General features: G+C 50.4%; 5 protein-coding genes across 5 annotated transcripts; 1 reads left to right on the forward strand and 4 right to left on the reverse strand.

The window, feature by feature from the left end:
* Positions 1-1,388: 1,388 nt before the first annotated feature.
* Positions 1,389-2,804, reverse strand: N0V89_001672 (uncharacterized protein; the record flags this gene model as incomplete). The annotated part of the gene is given in 2 exon segments (XM_056210483.1): positions 1,389-2,779; positions 2,798-2,804. The coding sequence occupies 2 exon segments, from the start codon at positions 2,802-2,804 to the stop codon at positions 1,389-1,391; spliced, it is 1,398 nt and encodes a 465-aa protein (XP_056077305.1).
* Positions 2,805-7,553: 4,749 nt separating this feature from the next.
* On the reverse strand, positions 7,554-8,423 carry N0V89_001673 (uncharacterized protein; the record flags this gene model as incomplete). The annotated part of the gene is made up of 2 exons (XM_056210484.1): positions 7,554-8,368; positions 8,417-8,423. The coding sequence occupies 2 exons, from the start codon at positions 8,421-8,423 to the stop codon at positions 7,554-7,556; spliced, it is 822 nt and encodes a 273-aa protein (XP_056077306.1).
* A 3,082-nt stretch (positions 8,424-11,505) lies between these two features.
* On the forward strand, positions 11,506-13,464 carry N0V89_001674 (uncharacterized protein; the record flags this gene model as incomplete). The annotated part of the gene is made up of 2 exons (XM_056210485.1): positions 11,506-11,512; positions 11,543-13,464. 2 exons carry the CDS (start codon positions 11,506-11,508, stop codon positions 13,462-13,464), a joined length of 1,929 nt encoding a protein of 642 aa, XP_056077307.1.
* A 3,279-nt stretch (positions 13,465-16,743) lies between these two features.
* N0V89_001675 (uncharacterized protein) lies at positions 16,744-18,468 on the reverse strand (the record flags this gene model as incomplete). The annotated part of the gene is made up of 1 exon (XM_056210486.1): positions 16,744-18,468. One exon carries the CDS (start codon positions 18,466-18,468, stop codon positions 16,744-16,746), a length of 1,725 nt encoding a protein of 574 aa, XP_056077308.1.
* A 927-nt stretch (positions 18,469-19,395) lies between these two features.
* Positions 19,396-20,369, reverse strand: N0V89_001676 (uncharacterized protein; the record flags this gene model as incomplete). Its single annotated transcript, XM_056210487.1, has 2 exons — positions 19,396-20,262; positions 20,364-20,369. 2 exons carry the CDS (start codon positions 20,367-20,369, stop codon positions 19,396-19,398), a joined length of 873 nt encoding a protein of 290 aa, XP_056077309.1.
* Between the last annotated feature and the right edge of the window lie 1,622 nt (positions 20,370-21,991).

Genomic DNA, 21,991 nt, shown 5'->3' on the forward strand with positions numbered 1-21,991 from the left:
CTACGCATCTACACACGAGAAGTTCGTCTGGGAAGCCCGCACGGAGCCCAAGGTTATTGATGCATTTGCGAAGCTTTGGGGCACGGAAGAGCTGATCGTGAGCTTTGATGGCATGAACATCACTCTCCCGCGTCAGAAAGATCTGACTTGGAGTCCTTGGCCGCACACCGATCAGAGTCCACATAGGAAGGGCATGCAGTGTGTGCAGGGACTGCTGAACTACCAACCGAACGGGGAGAATGACGGTGGCCTCATCCTGATGAAGGGCAGCTCAAAGCGGTTCGACGAATTCTTCAGAGAAACGAGGGAACAGGATGACCACGAAGATAAACCGCCGGAGGGCTCAGACTTCAAAGACTTGTTCATCTTCAAGGAGTCGGATGTCAAATGGTTCGAAGAGCGCGGGTGCAAGCTAGAAAAAAATTAATCTTAAGCCTGGCGACATGGTAGGCCCCCCCCTAGGTTCTGTTCTTTCCGCAACTCTAACCTTGTTTAGGTACTTTGGGACTCTCGTACCATGCACTACGCATGCTTCCCGCAGGGCGAACGCATCCGACACGTGCAGTACGTGTGCATGACACCTCGCAAATTCGCCAAGCAAGAGGACTTAGACCTCAAAGCGGACTTGTTCAACAGCTGGCAAGGAACGACACATTGGCCGCATTGTAACATCCATAAGCAAGGCCCACCGCTGCGAGATGGAAAAGAGGATCCGCTCAACAGGCATGAGCCGCTCGAGAAGCCGGAAATTACGGACCGGTTACTGCAGTTGGCGGCAATGAAGGCTTATTAGGGTCCTATAATTTCCTTTTGGAATTGCCCTCAGAGCTTTCGGGGTAGCTGGTTGTAAAGGCTTATGGTTGGTTCTTAAGTGCGAGGATAGTTTAGTATATTATTTAGCTCGAAGCGCATGACCTGCACAAGAAAGAGCAGATAATTGTTTTGAGCCGTATTGCAAAGATTGACGGTTCAATTATTCCGTCTGTATGTGAGATATACTGCATATGCTATCCAGGAAATGCTCATTGCCATTCCCCATAGCATGAATCCACCCAAAAATGTGCTCGAGTCTCGTCCCCTTCTAATAATGTCCCAGGCTGTCACTTTATATCCATCGTATTCTTCCACTTCTGTCTCCTGCATGGCATCGATGTCTATGGAAAAAGCCGTATCCGCTGTCACCAGCTCGCCTGACTTGACGTTTATGATGCCAGTGGATCCAATAATCTCGTTGTTCTTATTGAGTGCTTCTGCTCGAAGGTAGGAAGCGTTCGAGTTGGGGAGAGAGATCTCTGTCTCAAATCCACTGCGCGGAACACGAGCTACTACATTGGCAGTGTCGTTCGAATTGTTTCCAGATCCAGTGGCGAGCTATGATTCGACATACGTCAGTCTCGGAAACGTATCCTCAGCATACCTGCACTTACCAGAACCCATTCCCTGACTTCAGTAGCCCCGTTCCAGCTAAGATAAACCAGTGGAGCAGCCTTCCAGTGTCTTACTGCGATCTCAGGCGGCCAATACGGCGAAGCTTTCCAGTCCTTTCTGAACGCTCGGTAGTTATCTAATGCGTGATCGTTGGTGGCTTTGGATAACCATGGCGAGAACTGGACATTCAAGACCGCTTTACCGTCTGGGGTATGCTCTGTGAATCCTGGCATTCGGCCCCAGCCAATGAAAACATTTCCGTCATCCAAAATCTGCATGCTTCCTTGACTCTGGCTGACCAGGCCAGCGGGATGCTTATACTCTTGTACGAGCTGGACTGTTTTAGGGCTTGCATGTGTATCCAATCTGACGTGTAAGCCCCTCGAGCAGCCCACTTTACATCCGTACTCGCAGTGGTCTTTTTGGTGATTATCGAAAAACGTCATGTCGGTCCCGTTCCCATCATTGCTATGGTAAAAACGCGTGTGATGCTGCCAAGCAAAGGTCAGAACAGGATCGCCTGTGTAATGGCCACCTTGTGGTGGTATCTCCACAAACTCGTTCTTCCGACCGCCTAGCGTCCAGATAATGTCGCCCGTATTGCCGTTGATGAGATATATCGAGTGCATATGGCGTCCTGACACGAGATAGTTCCCATCCTTGGTCTTTTCGATTGTGTTGATGTGGAAAAAGTCCCAAGGATCGTTGTGCCCCTCGTATGAATCGTAGATGTCGACATGATCAGAGGCTCTCCATGTAAACAAAACCTTATTTGTCCCTAGCTCTAGCTCTTGGAAATAACTCTCTCGGATTACTGTCGGTTTGTGCTTACCCTTTAGGCTGGCAGGGCTGCTCGAAAGTTCGGTCTTGTAAGCACTGACAATTACAGTACCACGGCCTGTGAACTCGCACTCGTGCAAATCAGCTCCCACTCCTAACTCTTGTGCAGAAATTTGGTACGCTTCTCGATACGAAGTGTCATAAGCATGACAGACTCCATCACCCAAGCCCTGACCTACAAGCTTGTCGCCGTAAAAGGTCAAATAAGTCTTGCCGAAATCTTCCTGCACATTGACGTTGAAAACAACGGGAAAAGTCCTATTGATATAGACAGCGCTCAAATCCCTCGTGTCTAAAATCAAAGGAGACGCCAGTTGATGACCCCATGTATCCTGGGCCCCGTTGTGGCGAATGAAGATATGCGATCCGGAGCTGGAGACGGCCTTCTTATCCCAAGTTGTGATTTGAAGTAGTGGTGATTTCTCGTGAGTGCCGTGGTAATAGTTGTTCGGGTAGACACCGTAGCGAGCATTGTTGTAGGCCTTGTAGTCGGTCTTGAACTCGTCGGCGGCTACGAGTGTATGGAAACCAACCATGCAGAGCAACACTCCAAGGCATCCCCAGGACATGTCGATCCGAAGATTAGGGACCTGAAGACCTCACCCAACGAGAGCCAACCGCATCAAGTAGAATTCATTCACGGCTTTTTGGTTTTTGGAAAGACTACCTCAATGTCACATAGATAATGGATTAGTACTGTAGGAGTAGAAGATGCCCATCCGCGGAAGTAATTGCCGATAACATGATATCCGAGTGCCCCTAGCTGCCGCGTAAGGCGTCGTCGCTCCACCCCTGGAACATTAGCGCCAGCCAACGAAGCGAAAATGGACTACGCGTCAGCCGCGCGTGGCTGCCCTCCCTGCATGTCCGACACAAAGATTCGCCATGAACGAGGCGGAGTTCAGCGAAGTCAATCGCAGTAAGTACCAGAATACAAGAAAATTCTTCGAATCGCATGGAGATGATGATGCGCTAACTCTAACGTTTTCACAGACGCTAGCTGCATCCCAATGCGGTTAGATACTAGGGCATGCGCCGATACCGGTATGTGATCGCACACGACTGTCAATTTTAAAGACACAGAAACAAGCCGATTGAACGTCAGATTTGCGCATTTTGAGGAATACTCCGAACAGATCTTCCTAATTCTAGTCTAGACTAACCTCGTGCCCACTTCCCTCATAGATGAACATGGCTGCAGCGCATCCCAACATAGACATGCCGGTGACTCCCCACCAACCCACCCCCACAGCTCCAACATCTAAACCGGCACCATACCAGCATGCGCCAACCACCGGTCCGACAGTCCGAAAGGCCGCCGATACACTCTGGCCCAGCCCATGTATCGTGCCCAACACGCTCGGGTGCGGACTGCAGTTGTTCAACAGTATGATACTGGCCGGCAGTGTCATAGTGCGGGCTACGACCTGAAAGAAGAGCACCATGATAATGCCAATCCAAACGAATGGACCGGAGCTCGCTTCGGGTGCCACAGAGGATGACGGCAGCACGACGAGAAAAGGTGCCAAAAAGTACGCGATGGGAAACAGAAAGAGAAACCATTGGAATGAACGTAGAGTCCCGAGGCGCGCATTGACAGGTGGATAGAGAAACACTTGTAAAATCATGCCCAGGACACCGAGAATAGACGTCGCGCCGCCAACCATGGTTGCGGGCATTCCTAACCCCCCGGTAAAGAACAAGGAAACGCGATTGAGCCGCTCGAGTGATCGTGGAGTAGAAAGGAACAGCGACCAGAGATTGGTAAACGCTCCGAGATGGAAATCAAAGAATGCGCCAGTCACGAGAGTCATGACGACGTTGCGTGTCCAGATACGACTGAATGGAAGAACCCGGGGAACGTCAGACTTTGAGTCTACAACATGCTTCTCGTCGAGATCAAAACTCTCCACGGAAGCTGCCTCGGCTTGGATTTGAGAATAGCCATGTTGGACTGGCATAGGTCGGCCACAGACGAACTGCTTCACACGAGCCGCAATCCATAGACCCATGTCAAATCGGTGTCTTTTCGCGGCTAGAGTTTCTTCAAGTGCAAAGTAAACAGTAGCGCATGTGACGGCAAGCAAGACTGCGTTGATGATGCTTGGTAAAGCAAATGGGTATTTTTGGATCATCTGCGATTCAAAGCAACCGCCCTCAGCGAATAGCAAAGGCATGGTCTGGACGGGGTCCGCGAGGTATCCGCCAAGCACTGTGAATGGTCAACAGTTGCATTATTAGCAGGATTAGGTACTGACAAGGCCCCAAAATACCCGCTATGTTAAAACTCATGGGTAATATCAAGAACGCGCGAGATTGATACTTCCTCTCAACAGTGATTTCGGCAATCATTGTACGACTAGTAGCTGATCAGTACCTACCGCCCACTATTCTCGGAACACTTACATGATACCGACCAAGCCATTGATCGCACCTCCAAATGCACGCCAGAAGATGGCCCATCCGAAGCTACCCGCAAAGCCATAACCCACGCAGGACACAGCAGTCCCAAAGAGGCCGATGATCAGAACATTTTTCCGGCCACACCATTTGGCATCCGCAGCCTTTCCCCATAGAATGGCTGTTAGAACCTGAGCGCCTGTAAATGCGCCTTGCAGAATACCGGCCTGGGTGGATATTTCGGAGTCCGATTTCGTCTCGTCGAAGCTTTTGAGCTGATAAAAGACATAGGCTTGTAGCGATGCCACCTGGAGAAAATCGACGAGTCGGCAAAGGAAAAGTATGGCTAGTTGATCCTTCCGAGGAAGTGACAACCATGAGACTGGTCCACACTCGTTGTTCGGAGTTGGTTTTGCCTCGACGTCGTCCAGCGAAGGACGCTCGTCCGTATCCGAGATTTTAGGGCGTTCGTCGAGGATGGAGCATTCGGAATTTATTTCCTTCTCATCCGACATCTATGCTCTAATTTAGGTGCGAATTCGGTTCGGGGCTAGAAATAAATTTGAAGAGGATTGAAAGAGCGACAAGGATGGGAGTTTTCAAAAGAACACACAACAAAGGATGGGAAAGGTTTCGAATGGAGTCAACCGTTGAGCCAGAATCTCAAGAGGGTTTTCTTACTATCTGCTATGCTCGAGTGCACTTACGTATGCACCATGTGGAAACGTCAGTCTCGAAGCTAGTCAGCCACTAAGGCCACACCGCCCCACCAGGCCACGCGAGCACTTGCGCTTTTTATCTATTCGGATCTGCACCGAGCTTTTGCGTCCGTGCAACAGGTCTCCACCTGATTCGTTGGCCTGGGACGCAGCAAGGCGAACGAGGACGATGTACGACCTCCTATCTCCCGAACGGCCAACACCTTCTCATAGCTCGAAAAGTAACCAAAAGCACTGGACCGAGTCTTGCCGGTTGATGGCCGGCATTCATGAAAGAAATTACAACATCGCTTATCGAGCCCTTGCTATAGAAGACAAGTACCCAGACGAAGATGATGGTATGGTCGTACCCTTCGAAACTCTCACAACCTTTTTTTGTGTGATAATCTTGGCACAAACACCATCGGACAAAAATGGTACGCTCACTTCGGCGATCTGTAGGATACTGCCACTGGCACACAGGATGGACAAGCATCCGTATCAGAAGAGGGCTAGCCGCAACTTGGTTTTAGCGGTACGAAAGCTCGAGGATAGTCGTATGAGAAAGACAAGATCTTCGGGAAGATTTGGGCCGCGTGTAGCATTACGCTTGGCAAATCATAGCTTTAGAAACATCCCAGAAGGCTGCGGAAGCGCCTATGCACTGGACCGGCTAGTCCCGACATCGGATGCTGCATGAGTAGTTATGGAGAAGGGAAGGTCCATATCCAACTGCCCGTATAACCATTTAAACCTTTTCCTTCATTCTAGAAGTCTCTCAATCCCTCGACAACCTCACGCTCTCCAGACCATGTCATACGCCGATAGATACTCCCGAAAGCCCATCACGGACGTCTTCACGGACGACACGGACATTGACCGTCGACAATGCACGCGCACCGTTCCTATGAAAGTCCTCATTCTAGGCGTAGGTCGCACAGGAACTGCCTGTAAGGTTCTCACAGTCACCCTCCTCGCGAGAGCTCGCACTGAACCCATCCAGCCTTACAAACCGCCATGAAGCTGCTCGGCTACGTAGACACCTACCACATGTACAATTGTTCGATTAGCAACCCCCCCGACGCTCTCCTCTGGATGGACGCACTGCGCGCAAAATATGATGGCATAGGCACCCCGTTCACTCGATCCGACTGGGACAAGCTTCTCGGTAACTGTCAAGCAGTGTGCGACTGGCCTGCTGTAGCCTTCGCCAAAGAACTCATCGAGGCATATCCCGAGGCAAAGGTCGTGCTGAATACTCGCGACGTCGACTCCTGGCACGCGTCAACATTGAAGACCGTCTGGTGGCGCGCCACAGATCCGGAGCTCAAGATGCTGTCGCATGTCAGCTGGGCCGCGGGCATGTATCAGCCGATGCTGGAAAAGTTCTTTGATACATTCTTTGAAGGGGACTTTCCGGGTCGGGGCAAGGATGTCTTTCGAAGACATTATGAGGAAGTTAAAGCCATGGTACCCAAGGACAGGTTGCTAGAATACAGGGTCAAAGAAGGTTGGGAACCGCTATGCGATTTTTTGGACCAACCGATACCACGAGTTCCTTTCCCGAATACCAATGACAACTCCAACTTTGTGTTGCGGTCAAGGAGGAGGAACAGGATGCAGATGTACAATGTTGCTCTGCGTTATGCTCTTATCTTGTTGTCTGTTATTTTTTTGGTGTTCTTTTTGAGGTCATACCCCGGACAGAGTCCAACTTTCAGCGTATCGTCGTAACAATTTCAGCCTGTGAAGCGTTTTCTAGATAGCAATGAGATATCCCCTTGGTCGAAGTCCGACACAGCACGTTAGCATGAACAGGTACATCGTTAATGGTGACAACACTCCAGTGTTGAGGATTTAATATGTCATCTATTTATTTGTTACGCTTGGAGAAGATATAAAGTGCGAATGGGTTGTACGTCTTGTTGATGGTCGCGAGAGCAGCGTTGACATCCGCCTTGATGACTGGAAGCACCGGGGATAAGCTTGAGCTATGATAACCGGATTATGACACAGGTCTTAGGGAAACCGTTTTTTGCAATTCGTTAACAACAATAATTAAATTGGACCAGTTATAGCCATATCCTAGGCACCAAGTGCCGTCCGGCGTTTTTAGACATTATGCCCTAACAGTCACCTTCGGCGTGGACTGATATTTCGCGCGTTATCATGGGAAATTCTAGCCAGCTATACAATGTCCGATTCAGGCATTTTGTATGGCTGCCTTGCAAGGCGAGCATGAGTTCGTTGCTCGAATGCATAAGCATAATTTAGTAGACGTTCCTCGCTAAAAGCAGGGCCCAGAAATGCAATGTTGAATGGGAACCCTGGACCGTCCTCGGCAAGGCCAGATGGCAAGATCTTGAGTGGTGTTTCTTCAGGCGCAAACCCAAGCGGAACAGAGACCACAGGCAAGCCTCCTGCACCCGCAGGGTGGTTGCCGTAATCGGTCAAGGTGATGAGAGCATCGACGTTGTAACGCTCGATAGCGCCAGTGATTGAACCACTAGTACCATGATATAAGTGCCTAGCTTGAGCTTGAGCAAACTCCGGAACGGCGTTGTCCTCGTAGGGAAGAGAAGCGGCGAATTCCCAGCTGCCGACATCATATTTTGGCCATTCCTCGGCAGGTGTATTCTTGGTAAACCTAATGAGATCGTCAAGATTATGAATATTGTTGGGATTGTGTTCCAGATGCTCCAAGTAACGTTTGAGGCCAGTTTTGAAGTCCAGTGCGTATATCAGTTTTGCGTCGTCCGTCCAAATGTTATCGACATAGTCCGAAAAGTTAGTATCCTCCACTATTTCTGCGCCTGCTGACCGTAGGACTTCTAAGGCAGCGTTAAATGCAGAAACCGCTGCAGGCTTTGTCGTGTTTACGAAACTTGCCCGCGGCACACCGAGGCGGATACCCTGGAGGCCATCGAGCTTGCAGCTAGATACGTAGTCTGGTATGGTTTCGAAAGGAATGAATTTGGTAAAAGTATCCTCTGAGTCCTTGCCTTGCCTTTATTAGCTCATCATACATAGTCATGCCTTTTGATACTCACCAGCCATGATGCCTAACAAAAGTGCGGCTTCCTTCACAGTTCGTGTCACTGTTTATGTTAGTACCGACTCGTGTCAGATCTTTTGACACATACTAGGACCAACTGAGTCCTCGTGCTCAGTGTAAGGGATCACGCGGCTTCGAGAAGTGAGTCCTGCCGTGGGTCTTACGCCCACAACTGCATTCGCCTGAGCAGGATTGCCTATGCTGCCCATTGACTGTAACATTCGTTGGTACAGGAACCCCAGTAAGATTCAAAGACGTACATCAGTTCCTATACAAGCTGCAGCCAAGCCAAGAGCCGTGGCTACACCACTACCGGACGACGACCCTCCGGGTGCTTGATTTGGAATGATCGCGCCTACGGTCTGTCCACCAGTTGCTGTCCATCCTCCTGATGAAGTTCCTGGCGAGCAACGATAGTTGGCCCATTGTGATAGATTAGCCTTCCCAAGAATGATTGCTCCGGCTTTTCGAAGCTTCGTCACGATCGTAGCTTCCTGGTCTAGTCTAGCTCCCTTTAGAGCCAATGAACCGCCTGTGTTCCGTTATGCGTGTTCCTTTGAAAGAAGTATCACGTACCAGTCGTCTCCAAGGACAATGTGCCAATGTTATCTTTCACCAACAGCGGAATTCCGTGAAGTGGCCTAGGTTTTGGTCAATTCAAACTATAGTCCAGAACTGTGCAATGCATACCCATAGGTTTTGCCGCCCTTGCGAAGATCGTCTAACTCCTTAGCCACCGCAGTTGAGTTGTCGTCGACGGCGATGACAGCGTGGAAGAAACCGTTAACCTCATCGATGCGCTTTAGATAGGTCTGCCATGCTATCGTTAACAGTAACAAGGTTAGGAGACCTGATTAGACCTCACTTCTACCAGCTGAACGCTCGTGACATCTTCTGCCGTGAGTGCATCTTGTAGTTGCTCAATCGTGGCGTTGTCTAGGCTTGGTAATGCACGTGCTGACTTAGCCTTGCCCATCTGGGACAGAGTGAGTACGTTACTTCAAGGCATGGGTCTTACTCAGCTGCAAAGGTTCTTTACATTGTATGGCTGAAGCAAGAGGATGATCAAGACAAAGACGGCGAGGCCAGACATGTAGATGGTGACTGAATGCTTCAATGTTGTGGAAGGGCATCTGGAGGTTATGGCCATGGTAATTGAGCATCCAAGGCTGCCAGGAACCTTCACTCTGCACCAACCTCGCAGTAATGTGGAGGAATGATAGCGAATTGTTTATCGGACGTGTTCGCGCTATGTGGTACAGAGCGGGGTCAGCGGCTAATCTATATACAGTTTAGCCCCGCGCTCGTGCTCTCCCTTCTCGGACGAACGTACGCCACAGGGCACCCGTACTCTCTGGGCCCAGACAGCCTGCTATCGCACTCGGTAGGTCACTCAGATATCAGCCTTTCACGTCTGTACACGTGTCCTTTGAGGCTGATTATTCGTTAAGGATTTGTAGCGTTGCGTTCTTCACCGGAAACTGCCTTGTCTCCGCCTTCCACACGGCAATATGCCTCAGACTGAAGTCGAGTTCGGTATTATACGATTACCTTCTCGATAGATATATGGAGCACGAGCTCGGTCCACTGGTCCCCGCTTTTCGGTGGCTTTGGAAAAGAGGCAACCTTGATGACCCCGTCAGCCCTGCAGTTACAGCCTTATATTTTCAAGACCAGTCAAGAGCTTCCACGCTGTAAGACATGGTATTCAGTCGTGTCAGTCGTAGAGATATATCTCGCAAACTGGCCAATGTTCCACACGGCTGTGAATTTTCGTTTTGTTCGAAGCGAGAGCCTTATGTACAATTGTAACTTCACGCATCGTTTTTACAGCAAGATCGGAACGCAGCACATTCACGACAATCAGAGCAGTTTGAGTGACGCGCATACGCGTATTTTCGGCTAGGAGACCGGTGCATTGACCGGTCCAGCTTGACGTCCATTGATTACCGTTCTGCACTACGCCGTGCCGGAACCGCGTCCAAAATGAGTTCACCGAACGGCTCCCAGCATACGTTGAGTACCTTCCAATGGTCGGAAGTATCCCTCGAGTAAGTTCCCTCCACTAAAGAACCAACCGGACAGATCTAAGCCGGATTGATTACTTCAGGAATCGCGTCGTCCTGCACAATCCATGGAATCTGGCCCTGAGCCGTGCCGAGTCAATGCTACGGAAAAGCGATTGTACGCTTGTCTATCAGGTAAAGACGTGTGAAGATCTAGTTAGCGCGCTGCAGACATATCAGCTTCAGAAGATCAGTACCGGCGTTACTGGACTTCTAATGAGGATGACGCCGTTCATCACACGAATGAAGACCTTTGCCGACGCAATCGATGTGTTTATCCAATCTAATCCTAAAATCGCCGCTCTTGTTTGGGGCGGCATAAGAGTTCTGATCACAGTAAGCTTATCACCGGCCATATATTAGCAGGTACAAAAGCTGACCTCGTGAGGTTGTTTCACGTTCGACAGATTTACTTAATAACGTTATTGGAACCCTAAATGACCTAGCTCCAAGTCTGCCTCGCTTTGAGATCTATACACAATTATTTAAAGGCAGCCAACACTTCGAGAACGCCCTTGCACAGGTGTACCTTGACGTCGTCGAATTTTGCATCGGGTCCATTACGTTTTTCCGCCACAATCCCGTTAGTGAGTAGATCCAACTTCGAAAGTGGCAGCGGCTTCGATTAATCTTTACATCAGTGAACGTTCTACGTAATGTTTGGACATCCTTTGAAAGCCGTTTTGGACCCGTGGTTGCGCGCATCAGAAAAGACAGCGACATTGTCGACCGTGAGGCTTTCGCAGCGTACGCGGTGAAGGGAGAGCATCGCCATAAAGAGCTTATGGATATGATGTCCGCATCGTCACAGCCTACTGAAACCACCACAACAAAGCTTCCATGTCATGTGGTACCTCACATTGAACCATCTTCGTTCGCCGGCCGTAATGATCTTCTCAGATCAATGCATGATTACTTCGACGGAACATACAACACTGATCAACAGCGGTGCTTTGTGCTCCACGGCCAAGCAGGAGTTGGTAAAACCCAGACAGCGCTTCGCTTCAGCTACGACGCGATGCACCGTTTTCCAGCATTGTTTTGGATATCTGCAGACACCGAGACGAAGTTGTTGCAGGAATTCCAGAACCTTGCAGTGACCTTACAATTGGACAAGTCAGCTGCTGCGATGAGACCGACTCAAGCGCGGGATCTGGTGTTGGAGTGGTTCAAAACCACTGAAACAGATTTCCTTATCGTCTTTGATAACGTTGAGGATCTCCCTACTCTAGAACCGTTCGTCCCAAAATGTAAGAAGGGGTGCATTCTGATCACAACTCGCTACCCTGGGATCAAATTGTCTTCGACCTCTACGCTTCGTCATGTAAAGCCATTCGGGGAGGACTTTGCGGCTCAGCTGCTTCTTAAACTGTCCCAACAGCCAGGCGAGAACTTCAGCGTAGCTCGAAGTGTCGTACAGAAGTTGGGTGGCCTAGCGCTAGGCATAGCTCATGCTGCAGGTGTCATTCGCGAGACGCCACTTAGCCTCTCAGAATTCGATGGACTATACGATTCTCGTGAAGGACAGATCGAGATTCATGCTATGGACAGTACGCAAACAGTCTTTCAGTACGAAAGATCACTCAGCACTGCTTGGGATGTGTCCTTTCGGTCGCTTTCGGTTGAAAGCCGTCTGCTTCTCGACCTGATGTTCTTCCTTGACCCCGATGGTATCCCAGAAAGGATCTTTCATTTGCCCAAGGCTCTACCACTGTATCCGGCTGCCAACTTCCTAACGAGCAAAGTCAAGTACATTTCGGCCATCTCACACCTCTCCCGGAGGTCTCTTATCGAACGGAACGTCTCTTCGCAATTTCTGAGTCTCCATAGACTACTGCAACTCGAGCTTACTCGGTCATGGACTGCTGATAGACGTCAATTTTGCTTCAACGTCGCCTCTGCCATCCTTAACTGTGCGTTTCCACTTCATCCGGATGGGCTTCCGATGAACGATCGATGGGATGAATGTGCCCAACTCTTGCCTCACATTCTTGCGCTAGTTTCCGCTTATGGCTGCGAGCAGTCTTTGGTCGCCGTTCAAGAATTTCCAGAGCTTCTGGTCAGAGTAGGATGGTATACTTATGAGCGCCAAAACCACGCCACGTCCATATCGCTCTACGAGGTTGCCGAGAAGATTTGTTTGGACAAATTTCCCGAGTCGCTTCTCCTGGCTGACGTTTATACCGGTCTTTGTTGCAACATGAAGAATCTGAATCGGAACGAGGAAGCGGTCGCATACGCTGAGAAGATCGTCCGGATCAGAGCGAAGCTTCTTCCTCCGGTGCATATACAGATTGCCAACAGCTACAACGACATCGGCATTTCGCTCAACTGCTTAGGCAAGATAAAAGAGGCGGCCGACTATCATCGTAAGGCGATTGCAATCAAAGAGCAGCTGGGCAACTGCCCCTTGATCTTAATGTGCCAATCCTATTTGAACCTCGCAAGATGTTTAACACGTCTTGGCTCGCTCGAGGATGCTAGAAGGAGTGCCGAGGATGCACTTCGATACGCTCAAGCCGATCCCATACCCTACAAGCCATACATTGCTATTAACCTCTACATTTGTGGAAATGCACGCCTCGCGCAGGGCGCTTTGGAGGACGCCATCTCACTACATGTGCAGTCGCTTCTGTTGAGGAAACAGCTTCTTGGGCGCGGCGCATACTACACGGGGTTATCATGTCACAAAGTCGCAACCTTGCGGCTCCAGCAGGGTAGCATTGAAGAAGCTATAGAGCTTATGAAGGAGGCATTGAGTATATTCGAAGACATACCAGAGGTCGAGGGGGACGTGGCGCGGTCTTGCGTCAAACTTGGTGTTATGTTAAAAAGGGCTGAACGGCATGAGCAGGCGAAGGTCTTCTTCAAACGAGCGGAGGACATATACCAAAAGATCACAGGTGAGAAGCTTGAAGAAGGTGCAGCACAGGATATGGAGGCTTATGAGAGTTTGACTGCGTACGATAATCGTTGATTCATCGAAATATCCTACTTCCACGAGGTTTCCTGGTTGCTAAAGAGACTTGTATAAACCCTTCCCGTGCCCTTAAGTGCACCCTTACTAGATACAATTTCCGAAGTAATTCACTAGTCCCTCCTTTGCGCTTATGGTATGTCAGCTCAACAAAAGGCTCTTTTGACTCTCTCTTACCGTGATTCAACCGGCAATTCCCACACCGCAGCGGTTGACGTTGGCAGCAGCATCCTTCCCACTGTCCATAGTGACATATGCGACCCTACGATCGATTCCCGGCTCTGTCTGATTGATAGCCTGGTTAGGCATAAATCTTTTCCAAGGCTGAGTGCGACTTTCGTTCTCGAAGGCGTCCTGGACGTCAACAGCCCATTTGGATTGCTGGTTGGAAGACATTTCAAGATCAAAACTATACAGAAAGACTTGATGATTTGTGTTCTGTTGACGAGGGTACAGTTCTTCGCCTCAAACCATTGCTCCTTTAATACATCGTGATTGCGAGGAGGCTCCGTCACGTCAGCTTGTGATCCGCCCATGCTCGACCACATCGCCGATCATCGTACGATTGCTTCCGCGGATGAAGGTGCGCCGTTTCTTGATACGACGAGATGAACCAATCTTGGGGTGCGAAGTTATCACACACCCTCGCCAGGCTGCCACATCCGGCCTCAGGATGTCGTGGTGGCGTACAACCTTCAGCCTTGCATCGAGCGGGCACCAATAAGGTTACACAGGCCTCTTCCTTTTGCCATAGGTAAGTATCCCGTGATGTTCGGCAATCTCATTCTGCAAAGCTAAGCATGGCACTTGGAATCAAAGTGGATCTAGATGCAGTGGGAGACATCTGCAGCCCATGTGGCCAAGAACTGCTCCTGGTCACCGACCCACCTGAAGTCTGCCCTCGCCCCACTAGTGATCGTGAGTAAAATTATGAGCTACCGCGGTTTCCGAGGATATATAATAGGGCTAGATGAGGCTCTAAGCGTGTACCTAAGTATAATATAGCTTTTTCAACACCCGATACGCCTACAACCTAACATAGTTGATCGACCCATTAGCTCGTCATGGCCGCAATCGTCGCATCACCTCACCACGAACAAGCAACATTCTCCTATATACAATGGAAGGATATTTACAATGATGAGAAACCCTACGAGATCCTTGCCGACCTTCCTGCAGAAGCCAGCGGCGCAGCCAAAACCAACATCACGTTAGAGAAGGGATCCGCTGTCGATGTCACAGATGTCCGGGGTCATGAAGAGGATTTCAATCTCGACAAGAACGGGTTCGCATTCATTAAGCACAAATCCGACTTCACGGAATTTGATAAGAGCAAGTTCGTGGAGGGTGAATTCTTGCCGCACGTCGTAGAGCCGTTCCTCAAAAAGCATGTCGAGGGTGCTGATCGCATTGTATTCTTTGATTGGCATGTACGTATGCTTGCTCAGCGGTCGGGACTGGGGACTCACAGCTTTCAGTTGAGAAGAAACGTCCGTGAAGAGGCGCCTGAAAAAATCGACATCAATGACGGATCACATGCCCTCTTGCCGGTCAACTACCCACACGTTGGTGCGCATGCTACCTAGGAGTCCAGCTATCTTCTCCACTTCCACTAAGTACAAGCAGATCAAAGCCCGGCATCGGCCATTTTGCGTGTGCGGCAACAATTCGGAGACGAAGCTGATGAACTCTTAAAAGGTAGAGTACGCATCGTAAAGTATGTAACCCGTGTCTCCACTTTTCGCTTACCACATGGCTAAAATAAAACACTACTTATAGCTTCTGGCGTCCCCTATGGCGACCGGTTGTCGATGCTCCGCTGGCCCTCTGTGATGGCAGCACTGTTACCGCCGACGATGTGATTCTCGTCGATCACGTGCGTGAGTTCCACGTAGGTGAAACGGTCTACTTGCGGCAGAAGCCGACAAATAGATGGTATTATTTGAGCCACCAGGCGCCGGATGAAGTGGCGCTTATCAAGATTTTCGACTCCCAGCCGAATTGCGCCGCAAAATGTAAGCACTAAAGCGACCAGGAGTAATACCGCGTTGCTTACACAAATTGTCAAGGGTGTCCACATGCGTCATTTAGCCATGCTGATGTCGGAATTGGCTACAACCCCCGCGAAAGTATCGAGGTTCGCGCATTGATCTTCTCCAAGCCATAAGTCGACAGCTACGGATGCGGAAGTTAAGAGGGGACAAATAGCTCGTCGAAGACTGTCGGGAGAAGAGTAACTTTAGTAAGAGCGTAGCTAATTTGTTCGCGAGAGGAAAGTTTACTAGTATGTCTGTATAGTAATAGGGATACTGCTTATCCTTTTTAAAATGGCTTGTTTCATGCCCTAATCGTCAAAACCTTAAACATTGGCGTGGGCCTTTTGAACGAAGCAACTAAGACGTGTTGCAGTCTCTTGCCGTGCTAGTTTGCCTCGTGTGAACTGCACACGTGCAACTGCGCCGCTAACTGCACCGCCAATTTGATGGAAATGTCGCTGCAGGTAGACCCTACTCCCAGTCTACGCGCACGAACTCTGAATTCAGTCGTAGAACAATGATAGCCTTCAATATGGCTCTGTGCCTGCTCCGCCTTCTTCCCGTGTCCTCGTCAAGCGTTACCCCCTGTTCTCTGTCGGTGTGCACATTTTCCTCGGCACCTAGACGTTCTCTTCCATCCGTGACTGCGCTGACATGTATCTTCCAGCCTATTTCCATCAGGCCGCCGAGATCGCCGGATCATCCTTCTATGTTATCCCGCCGATTGCGTCGTGGCATTGTTTAACCTTTTTTTAACCCGCAAAGAGTTGTATACCACTGGCTGAGCCAATTGGTACCTATGGTACTTCCTCGAATTCCTCTTTTGCTCTGGGGTCGTCGCCATATACGCCGAAAGGGTGCAAATAAGCCTTCAGGCACAGGTATCTCCAAAATAATCACTGTTTCCAATATTAAAGCTTAGACCGCACCCTGCCACCCAGTGCAAACCGCCGGCGGAACACCGACATGGTAGGGCAACCGAGCAGAGAAGAAGCCTTATTTCTCGTGTTCTATGGCTATGTGTGCTAGTTCTGAGGCGAGATTAACACTATATCGCATTTACATAGCTGTAAGAAACGGAGAAGGGGAATGAGGACTAGGCCAATAGGATTAACATTTAGTAGTTTGTCAAGGCGCTATGTGTGATGGGCGTAGAGGAGATAAACGGGTACCATTCTACCCTGGGCGACATGTGAGTGCGATTGCTGATACAGTTTTATGCTGGAACAATCGTAGTCTATACCTAACACGCCCTGACATTATCCCCAGAGATTATGTCTGCAGCTCTCTCGGCCAGAGCGTAGACAATGGCCTGGTAGTGGGCCGTGATCGGCAGAGGGAAAACGCTAGCATCAACAACCCGAAGACCGTCAACCCCATGAACCTTTAGTTTAGTGTCGACCACCTTGCCCATAGCTGCGGAGCCCGCTGCGTGAAAGAAAGTATTACCGACCCGAGTCACCCGCTCATCGATTTCTGCATCACTGGAGTCTTTTGTGAGCGGTACGAAGCCGTCAGGTGCCCGCTCCGACTCAACAAACTCCTGCATTTCCGGCGTGTTCTGTAGCACCTCCATAACACTTCTCATACCCTCACGCATAACGGCCCGATCCACGTTTGTGGCACTGTAGTTTGGGTCGATAAGGGGCGACGTTGCAGGATCAGGGCCGGCGATCGTGATACTACCCCGAGAAGTTGGACTCATGACTAGCACCGCTGATGCGATATGTGTACCATCCATAGGTACATCCACATTCGCTATTGCGGCGCCAGCGGGGGCGTAGACAACCAGGGTTTCCGTGTGTGCAACGTCAGATCCAAGCAAATGGTGGCTTTCGACTTCTTCCCCGTCAGCTTGGATAGGCATCTTCAACTGTTCGGCTGTATATTGCTGGGTTACTACCCAGTCTGCAGGCAGTCCCTTGAAGTATGCTGGGTCCGTCAACTCGGCAGACCCGAGAGCAAGCCCTGATTCGCGCAGCTTCCACCACTGACACACAGCAAGATGATCATGAAAGTTGCGTCCGACTTCAGGGGCGTCAAGCACTACAGGGATATTGTGCTTTTGCAATACAGCCGTTGGTCCGATACCAGAGAGCTGTAGGACCTGAGGCGTTCTATACGCTCCAGCCGAGATGACAACTTCCTTGGCTGCCTGGTATAGTGTCCCGTTTGCGGTTTCGATCCCGACAGCGGTCTTCTTCCCGTTTTGATCCTTGACAATGACGCGCTTGACCAGAGTATCGGTCAATATTTTCACATTTTTCAGAGCACCGAGACCATACGCCTCACTCGCGAGTTGACGTTTCCCGTCCTTGAAATCCTCGACCAACTCTGCCCTCCCAATTGGGTGCCCATTGTTTCCATCTGGAATCCCTTTGACGCCAACCCGGTTCCATGCCGCTACCAACGGCTCGCGCAGCGGATATTTGCGCTTGGGACTACTCGACGTGACCGACTCTTCAGTGATGGGGCCATCGAACCCGTGCTGTTGGACCCAGTCACTCCCGTTGCCCTCAAAATAGTTCTCAGTCTTCTTAAAGTACTTTAACCACCCATCATACCCCCAAGATTCGTCCCCAACAAGACTAGCCCACTTGTCGAAGTCCGCGTAGTTTCCTCTCGTCCACGTCCCATAGTTCGTCGCACTGCCTCCTGAGAGCGCTTTGCCCGCTGCGGCGTACGCAGTTCGGCCACCTAGGTGTGTTTGTGGCACAGTCGAGTACGCCCAGTCAAGCTCAGAAAAGTGCTCCGCAAAGGCATCGAGTGGTGCAGACGTGAGTGGATGATGCGAAACATTTGCACCGGCTTCGACGACGAGGATTTGGAGCTCTGGGTTGCGTTGGCCGAGACGCGTCGCGAGGACTGAACCGGCTATACCGCCGCCGGCGATGATGATGTCCCAGATCATGGATGCAATGCGGTCCTGAGGATCTGGACTGTTGATTCCTGCAGTGATGGTAGACATGATGGCGGATGGGAACGCGAATGTTGTGGGGAGATTAGCGTAAGTGCATTGCTAGGGCTAGAGGCGGATACCATTGAGAACTACGCCACGGATGGATCCAACTGTTACAAAGAGGATGGGGCGTGATGGGCCTGCATATGCAACGTGGACAGTGCTGAGAAGGGCTGATGTAGAAGGTAACACAACACCTGAATCCAGAAACCGGTACCTAATACGGTAGGCCAGGACATGGGGTCGTTCGTCGAAGACAAAGGGATCGAACTACGGCAGGATTGCCTGCGCCGAGCGGCGTTCTTCTTGGCGACACCTTGAGTTGTTTACGTTCCCCGTAAATGCTCGTTTGCGGGGACTCCGATAGCGTCGGTTGTTAGCTTCACCCCACGTCGGCAGGGTACAACCCTGCGCAACCTGTGCAGATGCTTCCAAAACGCCTCCTCGTGCGGTATGCAGTTACATCTCGGACTTCAAAGAAGTGAAAATCAATACACACGCCAATGCATGTGGCCGCTCCACGCTCCTGCATGAAAAAGAAAAGCAAGGAATAAATTTAATTTCGAACCCAGACCTCAGCATCATGCATAGTTATACGGAGGTCAAGACTAGAAAAGACCAATAGCATGAGACGACCAGACCACGACGCTGCCCCAAGCTCGTCCCGTCCACCCACTTTCTCTCATTCCCGAAATGCAGCAAGTCTGCTAGGCAGTCCAAACCGCCTCGATGAGGCTCATCGCACAGGTCGGGCTCCTAGTGATACCCTTGAACACGAACCTGGCGTCAGTTGCAATAAATAGTCGCTTCCAATCGGACTCCGTGCGAATGCAGCCATTCCAACAGCTCAGCATGACCATATCAAGGTAGCTGGAATATAATATCAGTACCACCAATGCAAAAGTCTAGACTAAATGCCTTTTGATTGGGTGCCACTTACTTTACGTCTCTCCTACTCATCCTAGTCTCTGGAGCATCTCCTCGTTCATCCTCATACAGCAGAACCCGGGCTCCGTGCTTCAGCGCTGGGATGAGATTGCGCAGAATGTCTTGACAGTATTTGTCGCTCCAATTGTGGAATATCCAACGGAAGAGGTAAACATCTCCAGTAGCCTTTTGTGGAGTGAAGAAGTCGTGGCCCATGAACTTGACTCTTCCTTTAAGCTCTGCCGGAAGTACATCGATTCCGTCCTTGATGGTTCCCTCTAGATCTTGAACGATGAAGTGCATGTGCTCAGTGACGGAAGCAAGCTTTTTACTGACGCCGCCTTGGCCACCTCCAACATCCACAACTGTGAAGTCTGATCTATCGAAATCATGCCATGGGAAAGCTGCAACGAGATGACGCAGGTCATAGTTATCGCGGTCGGTAAAATACCTCATTCCAGCGCCGAAACGTCGCGCACGTTCCGGTTGCTGAGCCAAGGCTCTGTAGAAAGGCAGGTCTGTACTGTGGGCGATATTGTAACCTGTCTCATTAGGCTCCGTCGCCTGTGGATACCGCTGCAGTGCCTCAATAGCCCTCTGTGAGGCTGGAGCCAGCTCCTCAATGCTCATTCCCAAAGCATCGAAAGCAGCAGGAACTTCGACAAGGTGTCGAGATGCAGCAGAATGTGCCACCTGGTTCGGCTCAGGCTCTGTGAAGAGACCGATAGTTATGGCATAACGGACAAAGCGACGGAGGATGAGTTCGTTGACCTTTACGGCTTCCGCGAGCTGTTCGTATGTAAAGGTTCCCTCCAGTGGCACGAGCTGAGGAAGTTTTAGGGTATAGATGGCTCTTAGGGCGAGTATATCGGTGAACTAGAGTTTAACATTGCTCAGTGGAATCCTCGTTATGGGCTTGGAGCTGGAACACATACTCCATACAATAGATAAAACAGCGCCGATTCAGGGCGCTGTACCTTCATTCTCAGCTCTTGTGACGCATCGAGAAGCTTCAGACGAGCTTTTGTGACTTCTGGCGGAATCTGTTGAGTTGATTCATGCTCGAAGCGGCACGAATTCAATGACTTGTCTGTGATGGCATACTCATCAACTCTTTTGGCATTCGCGAGTATCCTCTCAGCCAATTCGACGAGTGGCGACATGATGGATCGAACAGGAGCAAAGCACGCAGTTTGCGATTATCACCAAGCTTTCCCGCTTATGAGGATCGCGGCGTGGAGGCTGTGTCCTTCATCTTGAGGCTTTGTGTACGGGTATAGCGATCTGCGCCCTGGGGGTCAACACGGCCATCTCCTGCGATTAAGCCTGCACCTACCTGAAGGGGCCACTGGTTCCTCCACAGTAGGTAGTGTCATTCCACTTGAAGGGATGGTTCTAGCGGCCCGCCCGCCAATACAGCAGGTACTTGGCCAATGATTCATCTAACCCTAACGGATGATAGAGGAGTTTTCCGTCTTGGGCACTTATTGTAAATGTTCGACGATACTGAGCAAGCCTCAAAACAAATTAGTACGGCCAAGGGTGTTCTAGTACGAGAGACCCGGTTCTCCGGCTACAAGTCGCACATAATATTGGAAGTCCGCACATGTAACCTTTCTAAAGGCACTATTGGCCATATCCGCGCGTGCCAGGTGGCCGCACGCACGCTCACTACATGGAGGGCTTACGCCTGTCTTGGCGCAATTCACGCAGGGCACGAAGTTGTTATAGAGCCCGTGCACGTCGGAGTCTGAACATGCATGGCGAACGTAGGGTCGATCTGGGGTTAGAACTTGCCTAGTGTCCTACCGCTCGGGGGTTGGATTTAACGAACCTCGGTCCCTGATCGTGGGGGTAAAGTTTGCGGAGGGCGCCACCAACTAGAAGCCAAGAGTTCTCGTACGAGTACACCCCGAAATGCTTGGGTCGCTTTGTTTACGACTTGTCACAGTCTAGGCATTGGATCCTACTGAACGTCCTGCCCCACACGCGGTCGTGATGGTGCAATTAACTAGATGCACTATTGGCAAGGAGTCTTCTATGGATGATCTTCACTTTACCCAAATCTTGAGTTGCGACGCATTCATCTTCGGCAAATCTTGAGGTTTTGATCTTGAGAGAGAGAGTTGAATATTGTACCTTTTTGTATTGTAACCGAGCTCGGCATAGTAATGGAACGTAGACGAGTTTGATAGTACGCTCAGTGCTTCACTACAGTACCAACCTGCCTGTCCAAGTGCATCAGGCGTTCTGCATTGTCCACTCGCGTTTGACGATGATGCCAGACTGGTCGTGGGCCAGGCTTTCTCGGCTTTCTGTCGAAATATTGCCCGATCGTGGTTTTCCAGCTGAAACTGTGACCGAGTTTGGTCCCATATCAGAGAGAGCATGATCCTCATTGAGTCGTCGAAAAGCAGACTTGCTGCCTATGGTAGTGGTGTTGCCACTGGGATTACTGCCACCTTTCTTTGAGAACAGAAAGCCTATCCTCGTTCCCTTGAACAACGGTCGGAGCAAAGGAGCACAAGCTACCGAGATACCAATCGCTGGCTCCGTAAAGCTCCAGAGAACGGGGTATGCCGCTGTGTAGGTTATGTCCGCGTAG

This window comes from Didymosphaeria variabile (assembly GCF_027946475.1).
Source record: "Didymosphaeria variabile strain IMI 356815 chromosome Unknown scaffold_1, whole genome shotgun sequence".
NCBI lineage: Eukaryota > Fungi > Ascomycota > Dothideomycetes > Pleosporales > Didymosphaeriaceae > Didymosphaeria > Didymosphaeria variabile.